This window comes from Budorcas taxicolor, chromosome 16, assembly GCF_023091745.1.
Source record: "Budorcas taxicolor isolate Tak-1 chromosome 16, Takin1.1, whole genome shotgun sequence".
Lineage (NCBI taxonomy): Eukaryota > Metazoa > Chordata > Mammalia > Artiodactyla > Bovidae > Budorcas > Budorcas taxicolor.
In genome coordinates, this window is record NC_068925.1 from 45,888,646 (window position 1) to 45,908,592 (window position 19,947).

Genomic DNA, 19,947 nt, shown 5'->3' on the forward strand with positions numbered 1-19,947 from the left:
CAGGGGAGATGAGCACACACCTCATTCTTTGGCTTTATCCCCCCAGTACTCTTCTGTGTGCAATCCAATCTGATATTAAGAAGAATTTTTTGGAGATAGGTAGGGCAAGTATCTTTATGGCCAATTTAGAAGATGAACAAACCAAGACAAGACTAAACTAAGTTTGGAGACTATAGCCTTTACCTGTGCATTCAGAGACCCGTGGGAAGCACTTAAAATCTTGAAATGCAAGTGCAGGCAGCAGGTGCCATCATCTTCCTGATCCACACCCTCTCTTGGACTCCATTCTCAGGCTTCACCCCATCCCTGAAGTTTCCAGATGGTTTACTTTTGTCATCCTTGATCCTCCTCCCCTGGTTCAAGGATTTGGTGACAGACATGTTTTTTTTCCTCCTTATCTGTAAAATGGAGATATTAGGAGCCCCTGCTTCGCAAGGCTATTGTGATGCTTAAATGAGTTCCTGTAGAGCCCTTCAGACAGTGCCAGCTGTTGGCTGCCATCATTGTTGAATAGGGTGGTATCTCTGTACCCTTCTCACATCTTGACACAGAACAGTGACGCTGCCTGCCCTAGGCCAGCCCTGCGCGTGGGGGATCAGCATCTGGACAGCTAGCGAGGCTGTCGTCGCCCGTGGGCACAGGGCTTGGGAGGCTCAGACCTGGGGCAGGCTCAGCAGTGATGAGCGGAACTTTTGAACTGGTTCCTTTATCGTAAGAGAGAACATTATCGCATTTTGACCCAATTACGTTTATCCCTATTAAGTATCTTCCATTTCAAAAGTGGCTGTGCCTAAACAGCCATGTCATAATTTCCTCTCTGGAACAGAGGAGCAGACCAGATCTAAGGCTTCTAAGTTTGAATCTCATGTTCTTTCCATTCGCCCAAAAATGAGAAATAGAACTCTGCAGATTCTACTAAAACCCAAGTTTACTAAATACTATGTTAAGGTAACTCACTTCTTTTAAAAGCCCATAATTAAACGTTCTCTGTCAGGAACTTAAGGGGGCTTCCCCACCTGGCAGCTCAGTGGTAAAGAATCCGCCTACAATGCAGGAGACATGGGTTTGATCCTTGGGTTGGGAAGATCCCCTGGAGGAGGGCATGGCAACCCACTCCAGTATTCTTGCCTGGAGAATCCCCATGGACAGAGGAGCCTGGCGGGCTACAGTCCATCAGGTCATAAAAGAGTTGGACGCAACTAAATAACAACCAGAGCTTATATGTAGTAACTTTTGATGGTGATATGAAATATCAGCTCAGTAACAGAAAACTGTGGCAATGTGTCTAAAATCTGGAATGTAAATAATTATGTAACATGATAGAAGTGCTAATGATCATACAATGGCCCTCATATCACAGGTTATAGACGTATCAGATTAACCTGTTGTACACCTTGTAACAGAATGATACACATCAAAATATATTTCAGTAAATAATATAAAATCAAACTTGAAACACAGTCACAAACTTAGTTGTAAAACAAAGCAAAGAACAAACTCCTTGCCATAAATAAACCTGTATTTATATTTGGATCTCATCTGGCTTTGGGGATTGAGACACAGAAGAGGACTTGCTCTGTGCTCCAAAGGAACATACCAGGTTGACTAGAAACAAACAGCACCAGAGAAATCAGGGCCAACAGCCCAAGAACCTCGGCTCATGAATCTGTGAATGGCTGGACTGCAAGCCTGTGGCACATAATAAGCAGGGCTGCCTGGCACATGGGGTGGTGACCCAGCCACAGCGCCTGCCTGTTAAATGAACAGTCTTTGTTCTCCTTCACCTTTGACATCTTAGCATTCCAGCATCTATTCTCCATCAGGGACAGAACAGCTAATGGAGAGGGACGTAACTCATGAGGCCAGTTGACGAGACCTTAAATTTAAGCACGGGAAATGTGGAATTTCAGCTCAACTGCTAGAATGCTGTTAAGAAGCAGACTGTGTCTGTGAACTTTCCTTTAGAAGCTTCTAGCACCTATAAGTCGATCACGTTAATTATGAAATTCAAATCTCAAAAGCTTCGAGGTCTTTATTTGCAGAGAGATGAGTTAATAGAGGGAAGGAGACAGCAGCATCAGTAGCCTGTTTAACATACTGACTGACCTATTCTAATCATTGACTGCTCTGAGTGGGTTGGCTTTGTTTCGATTTTAAAGGCTACTCTACATTTCTGGTAAACCACAAGGTAAAGGCTGGTCTCTGAGAAGCAGATGTTTTGTCAGTTCTGAGGCCTTGTGGCTTTCCATAGAGAAGTAACAGTACAGGCCGCACAGAGCTTTTACTTCCTTTTTTTAAAAAAGTGGGGCCAATGGTGCTTTGCACTTGATAGCATAGTGCTTGATATACATTGACAGCAGTGGTCTGTGTTTACCACCAGATGTCAGATCCATATTTCTGGAAGTAGTTTGAAATGTCTATAAGACAAGTGTTCCCCGTGGGCTTGGACCATAGATTTAGCTATAGAAATAGTGGTGAGAATCTTGGATGGTATTTAGAGCCAAAGGAACAGTGGAAATCGTATTGGGAGGGAGTTTGGAGAACAGGAGCCCTGAAACAGAGCCTTGGGAAGACTTGGATTTCTAGAGGCTGAGTAGGGCTGGGGTTAAGGTAAAATGAGGAAAAAGAGCAGAGTTTGGTGTCATGGAACCAATAAGATCAAAACTCTGTTACCAAGGTTCAAAACAGACCATTTGGCACTGAACAGTCTGGTTCCACTGTGATCACCCTAGCTCAGGCCCCTGTCATCTCATGGTTTCACTTGTGTATTAAACACTTGGGAGTTCCACCCGCCTAATGCTCTAGGGAGGCAGGGTGGTATAAGATTCCATTCCTGTCTTTTCAGAGCTTATAGACTATGAGTATACGAGCCTTTAGACCAATAAACACCAAGTGAATCGGGGATAGTTGGGGAGGTCTCATTTTGGAGTGGGAGGGGTTTGAGCTTAAGTTTGAGGAGAACTGGAGGTAGACTGTGGAGAGAAGTATTAAAGGTACCGCAGAGTCAGAGCTCGGACTAGGATGGTGGCAGCGTTGGCCAGGTGACATTAGTGGATGTCTGTGTGGTAAGGTAGGCTGGGGCGGGGTCCTGGTGCACCTGCAGGTCTAAGGGGTTAAACATCCCCCCTTTGCTGAAGAGGTCCAAGAGCTAGTTTTAGTGTGCAAGGGCATGATGGTACAGGACTCATGATGGAATCTGTGGTTTTGACAGTTCCTTGGCAGAGCCTCGTAAGTGGCCTGATGGAAGAGATGGATTCATAGACTGGTGCATAGGAAAGAAGGGGAAGGGTTTGGCCTGGGACTGGTGCTTATATGGGTGGGAAAGGAGGGGACGGAAGACCTTTCTTTGGAAGAACAGCAAGGACTGGGTTTGATTTAGGGGGAAACAGGAAGGGCAGAGTCACAGATGACGGTGCCATGACTGAAAATGGATTACCTGTAGACCCTTAGCCCTCTTTACCGAGACTGTGGCAGTGACGTGGGGCATGGATTTTAGAGCCCAGGTTTGGAATTCAGCCTTTACCGCAGAGGAGTTGGGTGACCTTGGTCTGCCTGCTTAACTGACTGTGCCTCAGCTTCCTTGTTGGTAACATGGAGATGATAACAGTACTTCCTTGTAGGGTATGAGGACTCTGAGGCTCCGGGCACACAGCAGGTATTTAATAGCTATGTTTAGGAGATTATAACAAGTAGAAGACTTAGGGTCTGACCTCAAGTTTGTGGAAGCCCCTTCCCTGCTCTTCCAGATTCAGCCTTTCTCAGGTGCTCCTTCACTTGGCCGACTTCTCCCAGTGAACCTGTTGTGTGTCCTCTGGCTTCGGGCCCTCCTTCAGATTGCATGACCCTGCCATTCTGCCACCTTCCTCATGCCAGAGCCCACCTCAGCTTTCTGTAGACTCTGTCTGTTACCACTTCCCACTCTGCCCCTGTCTTTTCTGGAGGCCCTTCCCACCCTTCCACACCAGCAAATGCTCTGCTCTTCGAGATCTGACCTCAGTGACTGTGACAGTCTGTCCCTCCTCTCGGCTTCCTTGCAGCACCGGTGAGCTGCCATTCACTACTTCATGCTTCGCTTCCCTGAGACTCAGATCATTCTCTAATCTAATAACCTCACACACATTTATCTTACCTGCTAAAAATGAATTCATTTGAATAAAGGTCCATGACTGCCTGTTGTTATTTAAAAAGTTCCTCCCAGTGTTAGGTGCTCACTAAATACTCAACTCCTGACAGTAGATTAAGAAGTTAATTCTGAAGGCTGAGGTTGAGTTCGGGTCATCCCCAGCTCACGGTGGGTTCCCTCACCAGCCTCTCCAACTGCAGTGCAGCTAGTCTGCCCCTAAGGCCCGTCCCAGGCCACCCCACCCCTGGCGCAGTTTGCTGTCCAGTCTTTTCATGGAACAGTCATGCCGGCACGTCTCTGCTGGCCTTACAGTGAGGACCATAACTCTTCAGCCTGGCCTAAAAGGCTCTGCAGCCTGGCCCTCTCCTGCCTCTTCGGTCTTATCTGTGGCACTGTACTTTGCACACCCTGTCGTCCTTGCAGTTCCCAGAATGTCCCCTGTGCCCTGCTGGCAGTCCCACTGGAGCCCACCGAGCAGGCTGCTGATTTTCCTGTCACTTCCTCTAAAACACCCACTGAGTGAGTGCTTCCTCCTCCTGGCCCCACCTCCAGCCCTTTGTTCCTCCGTGGCTTCTCTTTGGGGCCCAGAGATTGATGTGTTTCCCTGTTTGCCAGCCTGGCTTCTTGAGGGCAGGCGGTCTCATTCCTCTCCAGATCCCAAAGGAGATCCTCTGCACTTAGCCCAGGAGGCGTGCTGAGCAGGAGGATGACACTTGTTTCAAGAAACAAGGGTCACTCTTCTTCAGACTAGAAAAGAGCTGGCTTCTTTCTTGTGCCTTGACAGATTGTTCCTTTTGAACTATACGAATTATGTTGAAAACTGACAGTGATGAGTCATATCTTAGAAAGGGGTGAAATCTGAAAATGCAGAGCCTCCAGGAATGGAGTAGGAGGTTGCAGATCGGTCTTGCAGGCCAAGTCTGGCTCTTCGCTGAATTTGCCCGGCTGGTCTCCACCGCGGGGAGTGGGAGGGACGCTCCTCCCGGTGGGCAGGTGATTTATTGGCTGGGAAGCTTCCGCGGTGACTTAGTTGTGAAACGGCGCCCTGCTAGGTGCCGGCTAACGCCTGGGCCGGAGGGACCGCGGGAGTCCTCGGGACCAGCCCGCAGCTTCGCAGCCCGGGGGGCGACGGGCGTGCGCCGCTGACTCGGCCCGCCCGGGGGAAGCCCAGGGACTGAGCGGCCCGGGAGGGGCCCCGAGCGCCCTCTCCTCGTTCCCGCCGCGGCGGGTAGGAAGTTTCCGTGCTCCGCCGCCCGGGTCGGATCCCGCGGTTTGGAAGGAGGAAACCGAGGTACGGCGCCGGGGCCCCGCGCGGAGCCTCGGGGCGGGGGCCAGAGCCGGGCCGGCGGGCGGTGCGGCGATCCAGGCCGCCTTTTGCAGCCGCCCGCGGCCGCGCCGGGCTCTGCGCGCCGCTCCGGCCTCCTCCCCCGGCGGCGGCGACGGCGGCCTCAGCCCCGCGCCCCCCGCGCCCCGCGCCGCGCGGCCCCGCCGCGGTCACACGCCGAGCCGCCCGGCCGCCTCCGCCCTGCGCTTTGTGGAGCACGAGCCGAGTGACAGGCGCGGCCTCTCGCCGCCGGGACCCGGAGCGCGGCCCGCCGCAGCCCCGGTACCTGTGGCTGCCGGCGTCGGTGCGCGGGACCCGGCTTCGCGCCCGAGGTGGGGGCCGGGGAGCCGGCAGGGCCCGGCTGCGGCGGGGAGGGGCTGCTCGGGAGGAATGGGGCAAAGTGAAAGTCCCGGACCGCAGAGGAAATGGGGGGCAGGGGGGCCGGGAGGGGGCAGGGGTTTTGGTGGCTCGGTTTCTACTGCCCAAGACGGCGGGGCAGGTCGGCGGGGTCCGGGGTCCGGGGTCCGGGGTCCGGGGTCCGGGGTCCGGGGTCCGGGCCCCGGTGGTCTTCCGCCGCGCTGGTGAATTCCTGGGGCTAACGAAAGGCCTTTTAACCCTCTTGAGTGCCCTTCTGGAGGAAAGTCTCCAGGTTTGGTTGTGTTTACCTCTTCTGCTCGACACTCTGGGAAGCTTCGTTCTCAGGTGGAGACCACTTGTGCTGCTTGATTAAGAAACCCGGAGCGTATTTATACCTCCGTTGTTTATACCTCCGCGGACCGCTGCGGAGACTGGAGGCACCCAGGGCACAGATCGCCTGTGGCCTCAGACACAGGATGTCCTCCTAGACCTGTCTGGTTTGCGGGACCGGGGACCGGATGGAGGCCGTCGGGGGCCTGCGGGGCGGGGGGTCCCAGCTGTGCCGCGGAAATATTCCCCCAGTCAACATTCCCGCTCAGACTTCTTTGCGGTGGTTGTTCTGCTGATTGCAGATTGCTTTGCTTTGCTGACATCCTGTTTTGTTTTTGGTTTTTACATCCCATTTGTTGTTTCTTTTTTATCACAGAAACGCTTCGTTAAGGGGCTTAGGCAGTACGGCAAGAACTTCTTCAGAATTAGAAAGGAGCTGCTTCCCAATAAGGAAACAGTGAGTACAATTGGACTTTATGTAACTTGATTTTTTTCCCTCTTCGCTCTTGCTGCTTCTCCGCACTTGATCTTATGAAATGGTTTCCTTTAACCCTGTGTTGTGCTCGGACTCAGGCGGGTCTCTAGGATCCTATTCGTTTTACTTCACTTTCGGTTTTCGCTCACGATTCTAGATAGTAAAGTGACAGATTATGCTTACCCTCACCCCACCCCCAAGAAAGTGGATTTCAGAACCGAAGAATCTCTGGCATCAGAGGGTTGGTGGGGGCAGGGGAGCCTGGGGTGTTGGGAAGTTAACATCTAATTTTAAATACAGTGGCTGAAATAGAAAATACCATTTATCACGAGTTTGGATTTGGTTATCAAAAGTCATAACAAATAATAGAGCTAAGAGGTTTGTAGCTCAGTATATTTTAAATTCTCATGGGACTTCTATTTATTTAACGTTGGTGTGCTTTGAAGAGTAGTTTTAACTAATTTTCCAGCCCTAAAAGTTTGTACTTTTTTTAAGTGTGTACTTTTTATTGGAGAGATATCAAGGGGCCTATAAATTGCTTGAAATGAGGCTTTAAAAAATTCCATTGGTACTTCACAAAGCTGAGAATCAGATCTGATGACGGCTCTTGCTAAATTTGGGGGGAAGAGGGTTTGCTGAGAAATCTTGGGAGTGAAGTTACATGAAGAGGATACCACTCCAATTAAAATAAATAAGTTGTAAAATTTAAAAAAAAGAGAGAATGCCAGTAGGAGAGTCATTCAGTCTTAACCTGACTGTACCTGTAATTTCCTTCAGGTGATGTTGGAGGAGAGTGGGGGAACCCTTGGCTAGGCCAAGGAGTAGGGAAGACTGGAAGTGGAGTAGGACCAGCCTCATCAGTGTCTATGGGCCCTAGAAGTGACTTTAGGACCTGGGGATGGGAGGTGAATATTTAGGCTTTGAGCTGCTGCTTTCCCCAAACCCTCCAGCCATACCCGCTGCTTTTGGTAGTGGAAGGAAGAGACTGTTTTGGGAGCAACATCCATGCCAAAAGCTGTGGGGCAGTTTGGATTTTGGTTTCCTAGTTGGGTATTGTTTATTGATTTCCTCTTATTCAATTTTCATTCTTTTCAGGTTTTTTTTTTTTAAACAAAATGTTTCTGGACATGGTTTCTGTACAACACCTTATAAACAGAGCTCATAATAGGGAAGCAGGTTCTGAGATTCCAAGTATAGCCTCATGTATATCTGTTTGTGGTTTGCATTAATCAATCATAATTAGATGAAACTTTCAATAATTATTATACATCTGAATATGCTGAGATAGGTCATTTTGAGGATAGAGGAAAAAAGCTGTTTATGGACAATGAAATATGAAATGAATCTATATAATCAACTTACATTTTACTTTTTCCAGAACAGATTGGAAAAAGGTATTTAATGTGGAGCTATGGATGAACTACTTTTATGTTTTCTGAGGATTTCAGTTATTTGAAGTAAAACCTAAAAAGACTTTACCCAGGTACAGGAATTTTGGTTTGGCCAGATTGGAATGAAAATAAGAGATCATTGAGGAGATAGATCTGAGTTGATGTGAAGGCCCAGATTATGACCTCAGCCTGAGTTTTCTCTCTCCTTGTACTCTGCGAAAAAAGTTTCAAATCATGAAAAATTTGATACATTATCCCTTGACAATTATTTTATTTCTCTCTTAAAAAATAAACTTAATAGCAAGATTAGGCTTTGAGTCTAAAAGCTAGTGTCTAACATTTGGAAATGCCAAACAATTTGCATTTTATCTCCCTTGAGGAAAGGGAGCTGAATGACCTTTAACCTAGGGAAGGGTCTTCTGATCTGTGTTTCCTCCTGCTTTTGGTTGGCCCTTCTTTTTCCTGGTGATATCTGACTCAGAGTTCTAAAAACAGCCACCTTCTGAGCCGGTTTTCTGGTCTTCTCCAGGTGCCTCTTTCCTGAGACCCTTCCCCATCACTTCTCTGCCACCCCTGTTTCCCAGCCATGTGGCTCCTTACCTCCCACCTCCTCTGGCACCTCCTCTGGCACCCAGCAGTCTTCCTGTTTCCAACCTCTTCCTCTGGGCACCATCAGGGGAGAGTCATTTGCAGGACTGGAGAATGGATTAGGGCTGACATTGGCAAACCATTCCTAGTGTCCTGCTGCTTTTGCATGCAATTAGAGGTTGGTAGTAGGATAAATCTAAGTATTCTAGTCAGCTGCAAGAGGCACTACTCATCTTGTATTTTCCTTAGTTATCAAAATGGCCACACTAGTCAGCTAATCATTCACAACACATAGGGAGGGAAGGGCAAAGGTTATTTTTTCATTTTTGCTGCAGTAGAAGAGAAAATTTTCAGGTACGTGTTCTTGGTTCAGGTAGAAATCTTCATATGGTCATGCCTTTTAAAAAAGTGTGTGTGTGTGTAGTGAATCTTGCTAATCTAAATACTTTCCATATTCTTTTCTATTTACCAGAATTATTAACTCATTTCTTTGCTATTCTCAACTGACTGGAAACTTCAGAAGGGTGTCAGCATCCAAAAGAACACGCCTGATTGGGCATGGGCGCAGGGTCAGCAGACCTGTGTTCTATTCTTGGCCTTACTGGTAACTGTAGTACTTGATGATCTCTTTTAACTGAGCAGTCTGCTTTGAGTTGTTCATTGGAAGGTTCAAATCCTGTGAGGTCAAATCCTGACCAGGCCCCATTTTTTTCTAAAATGGTGTGTCTTTGCATGCGAATTTTACAGGCATCCTAATCTCTATAAAATGTCTGCACATCTTTGGCTGTTGCTGTGCCAGAGACCATCTTAACTGCCACTTAACCTGCCACAGGGCCTTATGCAGATTACTCAGGCTCTCTGTCCTTGATTGTCTGTGTCTGTAAAATGGGCTGATGCTTCTGTCACTAGAATTGTTCGGATAATTTACATGAGATAAGATCTATAAAGCGTGCATGAAAACATTTGAAAACAATTGTTCATCCTGTCTTACCCCATATTAAAGTAGCTAAATGCTATGAAAAGTACAGACTTGTTTTCTTCTCGTAAACATATTGAACCTATATAAAATGAAGTTACCTGTTTTTCGTTCATCTGTCTTACAGAAAAGCGCTTTCATTGAAAACCAGTGTGTGGATGGCACAGCCTGGTTAAAAAGGTGTAAGTCCTACGTCTTGGAGCTTCGTTGAGGAGAGTTCCATCCCCACCAGGCCATTCGGTGCCGTCACACATTCAGAGCTTGCTGGTGGTCATGACCAGCTTCCCCAGCTCTTGGTTTCTGGTGTTGATTACTCAGGAGCTAAATCTGGCTTTTCTCTGAACACTGCTGCCCACTGAAGTGGGAATAGTGGCTGTGATTGTGGAAAACCAACTGTTTATAGAGGCTTAGTTGAGTGGGTGTTACATGTTAACCTCATGGTTCGCAGGAGTATAATTGCAGTAGTTTAGCGTCACAGTTGTGCAAATATCCTGTAGCTTCTTTCTTCCAGTTCTTGCTTTCTCTAGAACTGTTTGCCTACCTCATTGTGCTTATGGGATGTATATAAGTAGTAAAATATGGTAAGGAATTTTTGCTGAGCATCTCAGTTTCCCCTTGGCTGTATGCCTCTTCTCTCTCAACATACTGTTTGGTCTAAACAACATCAGAGTCTAGGGTATGAGTACAGTTGTATAAATCACAGCAAGCTTCTGAGAAATGGATGGGGAATGAGGCCTCTTGGGTTCTGCTTTAAGCACTGCCGTGTCATCACTGGATTGATGAATCACATGACCTTTGATACTAATGTAATGACTGAAGACCAAGGTCTCTTGTTGAGACCTAATAGAGTTGAATCTTAATTACTAGGAGAGGAATCCATGTTGTATATAATACAAAATAATAGGTGGTCCCAAAATAATTTTTTGTTTGATTTTTTACACATTGTACTTTTCTTCAAAATCATGAGATGATTATTCAGGTGACGGTGACATATATGTTTCATGCTGAGCACATCCCTTTGTTTGAACCCAGGACTTTCTGTGTCTGGCATATGGGTGGTTGTCCCTGGAGTCCTGGCTGGCCTTTGTGTAAAGCTCTACCTGCTGTTGGCGTGGACAAGTTCAGCCAGCATTGCATCTAGACAGGGAGGGAGCGCTAACTTCGTGACCTGTCTCTGCTGTAGCTGACTTTACTGAGAAGACAGTTTGATCCACCCTGACTTGGTAGAGAGAAGAGGTGACCCCAGAGGATTATTGGCCTCTGAACAGAGAAGGGGACTGTCTTTCTCATCTCTTGAGTTTTATTTTTGAGTACCTCACCCAACAGAGATGAAGTTCGTGTTGTCAACCCAGTTACTGGTACATTAAAATTTACTATACCAGAAATTCATTTTCATCCACTTCCCATTTTCAAAGCTAGCTAAACATTCTGTGTAGCTCAGTTTTAGAAACTTTTGTATACCACTGAGCATGGTGATGGTGAGATGTCTGTAAAGAGAAGCAAAGAGCCTGCACTGCAGCAGGAAAAGTGAGCCATTTGCACGGTTGGCAGTTTGTGCTCAGGGCCCTGGCGGAGGGCCAGGCCCCGCAGTGACCATGGGGGCTGGGGGTTTCTGGGCGGCTAACTGGAGGATGTGGTATTTGAACTGAGCTTTGGAGGAAGGATACAGGCTGAGGCTGGAAGGATGGAGGAAAAGCGACTTCCCAGCTGTAGGAAATATCATGAGCAAAGGCATGGAGACAGGAAATTGCAAAACGTGCCCAGCAAGTCCATGAGTGCTGTTGGGGAGAAGTCTGCATGAGCTGATGCCATGGCACGTGAGCCGGAATTATGACTTGGGGGTGGAGCGAGGGGGAACTTGCACTTCCCCAAAGAGTTAAATTTGGGGACCCACCAAAGGATTCTGAGAAAAGAGGTGAAAGCATGGGAGCTGAGCATTCTCCAGCAGTAGTACCAAGAAGGTGGAGACCAGAGAGGAAGGTTCTTGCTAATTCAGTGTAGTAGTAGGACAGAAAGTGAGGAGCCGAAAATGGTTTGTAGAAATGTAAGGCTTTTATCTGGAATTTCTCTGTTGAAAACTTAACTGGGTTCTTTTTTTTTTTTGCTGATTTTTTTTCTTTTGAAGGGGACTAAAGGGCCAGCTGGTTTTGATGCTTTGAATTTTTTAACCTTGGGTGATAGGATGAAAAGTATTGGAGATTTAAAATTTTAATTTGAGAAATAATATGAAAAATCAACCATCTTTCTCAGCCGCATTTCTGAGAATGAATTCTATGTATGTGCTTAACTTCTGAACATTAAGTTGTTCCATTCTTCAGGCAAAGTATCTTTTGCATAGAGCACATTCCCTCAGCAAAGAAGAACCACTTTTGAGAAAGGGCTATAAGATGGAGTAACTGGGATTCTGTTAATACTGAGGTTGAAACTGACTGTAGTATTTAATACGAGCGTTCTGCATGAAGTTTTATTTAACTTCAGGTTATAACCTTAGATAAACAATTTTCTAACCTCATTAATGCTTAATCTAATGTTATATAACAAAGTGTGGACTTCCTGAATCGGTTGATACTGTTGAGGACACAAATGTGTTATAGCCGCATAACATACTTGGTTGTAAGCCAGAGATCTCTGACTGCAAATGCTGTGTATACTTGCTGCTCTCAGTGTGGTCCTCGGACCAGTGTTATCCTCATCACCTGGAGCTTGTTAAAATTGCAGCCTCACAGCCTCCTGTCCCTTCCTATTGAAGCAGAATCTGCATTGTAATGAGCGCCCCAGGTGATTCGAATGCAAAGTAAAGTTCAGGAAGTCCTGCTGTTTACAGTGATGAGGCCCTGCAGAATCTCAATCCTATCTGTCAGATTCATTCTTAAAATAATGTTCTTTTCATTCTGTTAAAACTGTAGATTATTTCACTGTTAAGTAGAGTTTGATTTCCCTTTTCAAAGGATTGTAAAGTATTTCAAGGTATTTGGGAACTTCCTGGGTGGTCCAGTGGCTATGACTTCAGACTAATGCAGGGGGCCCGAGTTTGAACCCTGGTCAGGGACCTAGATCTCTCACTTGCACAACTAAGAGTTCACATGCCACAAGTAAAGATCCAGCCTGCCTCACCTGAGACCTGGTACAGCCAAATAAACTTATTTTAAAAATGAAAAGTACCTGGGCTTATTTTCATTATCAGTAATATAATTTCCTGATACAGCTTCCCTCTTCCCATCTTCCAATTTTTTCCTCTAGAAACACAGTTGTAACTCATGCCATATTTCCTCTTTTTTGGGGGGGGTGGGGGGGCCTGCATCTTGTCGCCTGTGGGATTTTAGTTCCCTGACCAGGGATCCAACCCAGCCCACATCAGTGAAAGCACTGATTTCTAACCAGTGGACCTTCAGGGAAGTCTTGATGCCATGTTTCATATAAACACTGTTGTCCTCTTTATCTTTTGACGTGCAGTCATAGTGAGTTTTAGCTAAAAAATGGCAACCCACTCCAGTATTCTTGCCTGGAGAATCCCATGGACGGAGGAACCTGGTAGGCTACAGTCCACGGGGTCGCAAAGAGTCGGACACGACTGAGCGACTTCACCTTCACCATAGTGAGTTAGGTAGAGTAACCCCTACTTGTTTCAAATAGAAACCCTTTCATGTGGAAGGATGACCATTGCCTATTAATATAATGTTTGCGTGTTTAACACTACAGTGTTTTTAGGTGTTTCTTTCGCTGGAACCCCAATATGTGAAGGAGAAACATAAATATTTTGAGAGGTTGGCAGGAAGTGGGTGCGAGGACTGACAGGTGCCATACCTTTCTTTCCCTTAATAAGTTGTCCTGGGGTAGACGCAAATAGTTGGGATTTTCCATTCAAGGCAGAAGTGATCTCCCATACAAACAGGCACTGCATTTTGGCAGCAGGTACTTTGATCCTGTAGTTGTTCCCATTAAAATGGAGCAGAGCTTTGACTCTATTTGTTGAGAGTCTAAACTGTATGGATATTGGACTGGGCAGTTTTGACTAGGGAAATCTGAGGGAGAGTGGCTGATGCCCTTGTGGCTGAAGCAGTTAAGAAATTTGCTTGTAGGAAACTTGCTGCTGATGTTATGGGGGAAGGGAGGTCTTTAAAAATTAGACGAGTTTAAAATTTTTATTTACTTATTTTTAGAGTAATTATTTTTAGTTTTTTTGGAATCAGTTTTATGTGGCATCAGGTTAAACAGATTCTATCAAAACTCCCAGAGCATTAGATGACTTTTTAAACCAAGGGTCTTGGATATTTGCTATTCCCAGTGTAAACATCTTAGCCTGTCTTTGGAACCATTAGGACTGGTGAGAATGGCATGAGAGTGCTTCAGTTTCATGGGATCTATTGCTTGTAGAAACTGCACTCAAATGAAAAACACCGTGGACTTCTGATATTGAACACAGTGTTGCTTTTAAGCATCAGTTGTTCATTTGCTGTTGTCATTTGCTGACATATATTTCTTATGATTTGGTGGGTCTTGGTTACCTGGTAGTCTTTAAGATGAAAACATATGTGACTTTTAAGGCCTAAATAGACTCATTTATTTTATTAGCTAGTAAAGCAAATGGAAGGTCTGAAAGGGTCTTTAAGAAGACTTTAAAGTTGTGGTTATAGTCAGTGTGTTTATCTCCTTGGAGCTCATATTTTATATTTTAAGTGGATTTTTTTTTAAGCCTTAATAAGACGTGACCCCATCCTAACTTTGAAAATCCAGTTTGCTGATGTTTTTTAAAAAATAAATCTTGTCTGTTAAAAAGTGACATTAAAAATAAGTTTTAAAATGTATCAGCAATCATAATTCTTAAATAATTTTTTTTGATTCATTTTAATCTTACCTGAAATTATGCCAATGAGTAATACTCAGGAAAATAGAGTAAAAATTAATTGTATTGTTTTGAAACATGATGCAAAGCCTTCACCTTGATCTCTTTCACAGCTGCTCACCAGTGGTGGGCAGGATACCTCGCCCCTGAAGAATGTTTTCTGTTGTGTGTAATTTGAAAGCCAATCGTATTTTGGAAATAGTAAAGGCAAGCACAAGGGACTTGCTTGGGACACTAAGATTCCATTAAGCTCTGTTTTCTTTTGGAGATACTTAATTTTTAAGTTTCCGTTTTAATGACGTTTGTTATTTTTTCCACTTTGTAAATATGATTCTTCTGTTCAAATCCTTCTGAATCCTCTATATGGTGGCACTGTCATTCCCAGGATTTGGCCTTTGAGGAAACTGAACTACCTTCACAACCTGGCAAGATTAAGAGTGTTTGGAGAGAAGGTTTTTGGGGAACCTTGGTACCCAAGACCTGTGTGCTGTGGGATATCTGGGATGCGTGAATGGATGCTTGCCCTCCTGCAATTCACAGCCTAGTGAAGAGGTGGTAGCTTTGTGTTCTTTCCTGGAAGGTTCTGGGGCTGCTGTCGCCACCAGGATCCTGAGCTTCGTTGTGGAGTTCTGTGTGGGGTTCACGTCTGCAAAAGCCACATGGGCCTCTTTCTCTGTGGGCTGGTGGCCGTTACCCAAAGAGCCCAACTTCTCTCAGCAAAATTATGTCTTTCTGCCCTTTTAAAATACTGATTTCCTTTGTTTTAGTTTTGGCCTGTAGACTCTGCTTCCTTTTTTCACTGATGCATTTCTTTTCTGCACATATACATGCATCTGTGTATTTATACAGAATGTAAGGCCTTCTGGCAGGGATCTCATTTTAATACCTCTTTATTCACCTTTAGTGCCCTATAACAGGCCCTGATTTAATATTTATTCAAAACTAAGTGTGTGTGTATATGTTCACACATATGTGAATGTTGGGATAGAAATGCATTGTGTGTGTACCTGTGTCTTAAAAGCTTAAAAGCCCTCGATGTATTATAGGAAAAGTCCTCCTCATCTTTTGCTCTTTGTGTTGGTTTTCATGATCTGCTTAGATGCTCTTTTAAAGACCGGGTGAACCCTGGACATCCCAGGCCTTCCACCATGTAAGGGACAGGGATCCTTATTAACTCTGTCCCAGGATAGTAAGACTGTGGCTCGGGGTTCACTGTGCACATTGGACTTCCCTGTTCTGTTTATCATGGGCAGTAAATCAGCTCTACTATTTGCACAGCAATTCTGTTTTCTAGATTATTTATAAGATTGAAACCCATTGTTTATTTTTCTCAGCAGGTTTATTGAGCGAGTCAAGAATAATATATTGTCTTAAGCAGTAGAGTAAGCCATTAGCCTATTGCAGCTTGGCTTCAAAACGTAGAGTGTGTGCCTGTGTCTATTTGTGCATGTGTGTCTGTGTGTATGTTCGTGTACTGGAGGTGAGAGCCAAGTAAGGTGGAGGAGGTTCAGTGTTGCCAGATCTTTGCAGCTTTGCAAGGTTCTTGTGACTGTTTGTGGATTTATTTATTTTTTCTTCCTTTTAGTCAGTTAGTGAGTCACCATCATATGCTGTTTTATTATCTTGAAAACAGTCTGGAATTTTTATCCTGTGTCTTTGCCGTATGAGTGAAACACCACTGGGCATGTTTTGAACAGTATTAAGTTGAAGTTTTTCCTGTGATGTTTGGTTATGTATTTTCAGCTGCAGCTATTGTCTCTTTTGTTCCCAAGTGCAGGAGTTTGGATTTTTCTTGAGTTTGGCAAGAAATGGTGATTTTGATGTGTTTGATTATTTTCGAGGGCTGGAAGCAGTGTAGGTCCCTTGCCTCTGGGATTTGGTGACTATTGATTTAGGCACATGCCTCCTAACATCAGAACTTGGTTCATTTTCCCACAAATGCTCTGTTTTGGGAATGGGTTAATGAGGTACATTGAGCCAGGTCAGAGGTTTGTAGCCTTGAGTTGTCGAGAGAGGTGTTTAAGTTTTGGAGGGAAAATATGGAACTTGTGTGATAACTGAATTCATAAGGAAATCAGCCCTGTGAATCTGTAAACACACCAGCAGCAGAGTAAAACCAGCAGCAAGTGAACTGCAGACATTCTGGAGAGAGTGGGATAAAAAGCAAAACATAACTTTTTGGGGGCTACACTGTAAGGTTTACAGTTCCTTGACCAGGGAGTGAACCCAGGCTCTTTCCTAACCACTGGACTGCCAGGGAATCCCCAAAACTTTAAAAATAAATTTCTATATTTGCTCTGTCCTCTGGAGTGAAATTTACTTATCAAAACTTGAAGCCCTATTTTTGGCCTAAGCCTGTCAGGTGACTCAGGAGAAAAGTCTGTGCCCATATTATGTCTACCAGATGTTTAGACAGAATGATCCAGTTAAAGGACAGAGTGATTCTTATATAACCATCTTGTATTCATATTAAAGTGTACAAATTAAGAATATGCACCCACTCATGTGTCCAGTCCGGAGAAGGCGATGGCACCCCACTCCAGTACTCTTTCCTGGAAAATCCCATGGACAGAGGAGCCTGGTAGGCTGCGGTCCATGGGGTCGCGAAGAGTCAGACACGACTGAGCGACTTCCCTTTCACTTTTTACTTTCATGCATTGGAGCAGGAAATGGCAACCCACTCCAGTGTTCTTGCCTGGAGATTCCCAGGGACGGGGGAGCCTGGTGGGCCGCTGTCTATGGGGTCACACAGAGTTGGACATGACTGAAGTGACTTAGCAGCATGTGTCCAGTCTATTTGTCTTTTAGACTCAGACTAAAGCATACTGTTTTCTTTTGTACTGTGTTCTAATTACTGATTTCCCAAATGCTATGTCTATAAATACCTAACGTTGTTAGGACATTTTTCTAGAAATCGGTGACTTCCAGCGTCTAGGTAGTGAGGATGTATACAGTTTGTGGTTTAGTCCTCACACAGTTGATCAGCCTGTTCCGCCAGCTCTCTGGGTGTCAGGAGATGAGGGCAGGGTTTCTGCTCCGTCCCGGTGGTCGCTCCCACTGTAGTGCATGTCAGCATGAACCCAAGTGCTAGCCTGCATGCTGTGGACCATGCGTGGTGCCACAGGAAGAGCATGCCTCCTGGAAGATGTACCTGGAGGACTGGAAGCTGTTTGAGGGCTAGGTGTTTTAAATGTTAAAAAACTTGTTTGAAATATCTTGCCAGAGGAAGTCCTTGAAGTATCCTTGCTGAGGAATTTTCCAAATACCAAATCCCTCTGGAGCATTCCCAAAGACTGCACTTCACTGCTCCTGAGAGCCCAGTGACAGTGGACCCTTAGAATGCGGTTTAAGGTGGTTTTTGGACGGGTCTATCATTTGAAACGCCTTCCTTTCATTGAGCAGGAATCGGAATCACTTCACCTCTGGAGGTTGACCCTCCCTCTCAGAGGGCTCTCAGATGGGTCAGGGCTCCAGATTGTGCAAGTTGGGTCCATCCCATACCTTGGGTACTCAGCTTGGGGAGCTGAGGGGCTGCCTTGTCTTTGCCCAGCGGTCCCTGGGCCCCACCTCTTCCTCACCTGGCCCCTCCCTCTGGACCAGAGGCAGGCACCTGTGCTTATTTCAGGGCATACTTCCTAGCATGACAGAAAGCTGCACTGCAGGCTTTGTTTAGCCTGTTCAGTTGTGCACGTCTTGAGGTTAGCATCTTTACCCTGGCTCTCATTTCCCACAATGAGAAGGTGTTAAGATTACCTGATACAGCAGTGCACACTAAGACCAACCATCAGCAAGGCCGTTTTAACACCCAGAGTAAACTTGAGTAGAGTTGTCCAGTAACAAACCACAGCATAACCATGCAGGAAGCTGCAGGTTCTTCTCTTGTGGGAAAAATCATTAGCTTCAATCATGGCCCCAGATCCCACCACAGGAGCCTATCAGCACTACCCCACAAGTGTAGTACCCCTCAAATGGACTACCCCTCAAGCCCATTACTTCATGTTTGGTAAACCGCGGCTGGAGATAAACTAGCAGGCCTTTAGCAGACAGACCTAGGGATTGAAAGCAAAGCTGAAGGTCTCCCCAGTCCCTCCAGGGAATAAAGCCTGGAAGGGGCTGTTTGTGCACTAAACTGCCAGCCCTGTGTTTCAAGGGCTGATTGCTGTTTCAATGATTGCTCTGGTGAGTGCTGTCCATTCTCCATATTGGACTTTCTGATTTTCATTGAGCCTTACCCCTCCCCAGACCCCTTCCCCCTCTTTTCAGATTGGTCGGTGGTGATGGTTTAGTCCCCTTGTCCTGTCTGACTCTTGTGACCCCATGGACTGTATCCTGCCAGGCTCCTCTGTCCATGGGATTTTCCAGGCAAGAATACTGGAGTGGGAGGCCATTTTCTTCTCCAGGGGATCTTTCTGACCCAGGGATGGAACCGAGGTCTCCTGCACTGCAGGCAGGTTCCTTACTGATTGAGCCACCAGGGAAGCTGGGTTGGTTGGGGCACACCCCAGCAGTGTGCTCCGTGGCGAGTGCACCCCGGCCCCAGGGTGACAGCCTCACCTGTTGTAATCCGCTAACCCAGTCTGAGTCAGAAGCCAGCATTTTGATCTGTTCACTTCTGCTGCATCACGGACTCCATGGACATGAATTTGAGCAAACTCTGGGAGATAGTAGAGGACAGGGAAGCCTGGCAAGCTGCAGTCTGTGGGGTCGCAGAGTCACACACGACTTAGCGACAGAACAGCGACAACAACAAGGTCTGTCATGCGGCTTCACAGCCCGTCTCTTGAATGAATACAGATCCTTAGGTATCAGGTTGACCATTTCCTGTTCTCAGATGCTGTACTCCTGTACTCCCCCTGCTGGTTTTGAGACAGGTGATGCTTCCTTAGGCTCCGCACTGAAGATGACATGGTCCATTTCCCAGGCCGTCAGCTGTGTGTGTAGCACAGGAAAACCAAGAGAACTCCCTCTGGCTATGGGAAAGTTCCTTCAGTTTCTTAGGCAGGGCTAGCCAGGAATAGATGCGGTAGAGATTCCTCTGCCTCACATCCCGCTCCTAAAATACTGCCAGACCCTGTAGCTGGTTTGGGGGCGTTTCTCTATTTGTTTTTCTGCTCACTTCTTGTTTTCCTTCACTGCACCCGCCCCACCGCACGCCCCCCGCCCCCCGCCTTCAGCCCAGCCCCCCTTCCCCCCAGCACTCTGCGGGAGTCATTTTTTTATAGCACACATAGCCTTTAAGCCAGAAAGAAAGTGTGTTGCTTATAACAGAATTAATCTCTTTTCTGCTTTTATTTTGAAAAGTCCTCCCTGTTGTTTAACGTGGAGGATATTCGTGCTGAAAGCCTGTTCTGAGTAGGCATTTGTGCATCCCAGAGGAACTTTTGATTTATTTCCTTGACTCTGCCCTCCTTTCTCTGTGGTTCAGAAACCTTTAATGGTCTGTGAAGCCCTGAGACTTCGGTGCGGAACAGTAGTTGGTTTAAGAGCCCCTCCCACTATATAAAGGCCTGCCGGTTTCCACATGCTGGGTTTTTGACTCC

The 19,947-nt window shown here is 46.1% G+C and overlaps 1 protein-coding gene across 3 annotated transcripts in view; it reads left to right on the forward strand.

Moving 5' to 3' along the window:
* RERE (arginine-glutamic acid dipeptide repeats) overlaps window positions 1–19,947 on the forward strand; it is a 416,860-nt gene that overhangs the window by 352,493 nt on the left and 44,420 nt on the right. For all 3 annotated transcript variants that reach the window (XM_052653908.1, XM_052653909.1, XM_052653910.1), the window contains one exon: window positions 6,511–6,591. In XM_052653908.1, the coding sequence (XP_052509868.1) occupies window positions 6,511–6,591 (81 nt within the window). The remainder of the gene's footprint in view (window positions 1–6,510; window positions 6,592–19,947) is intronic.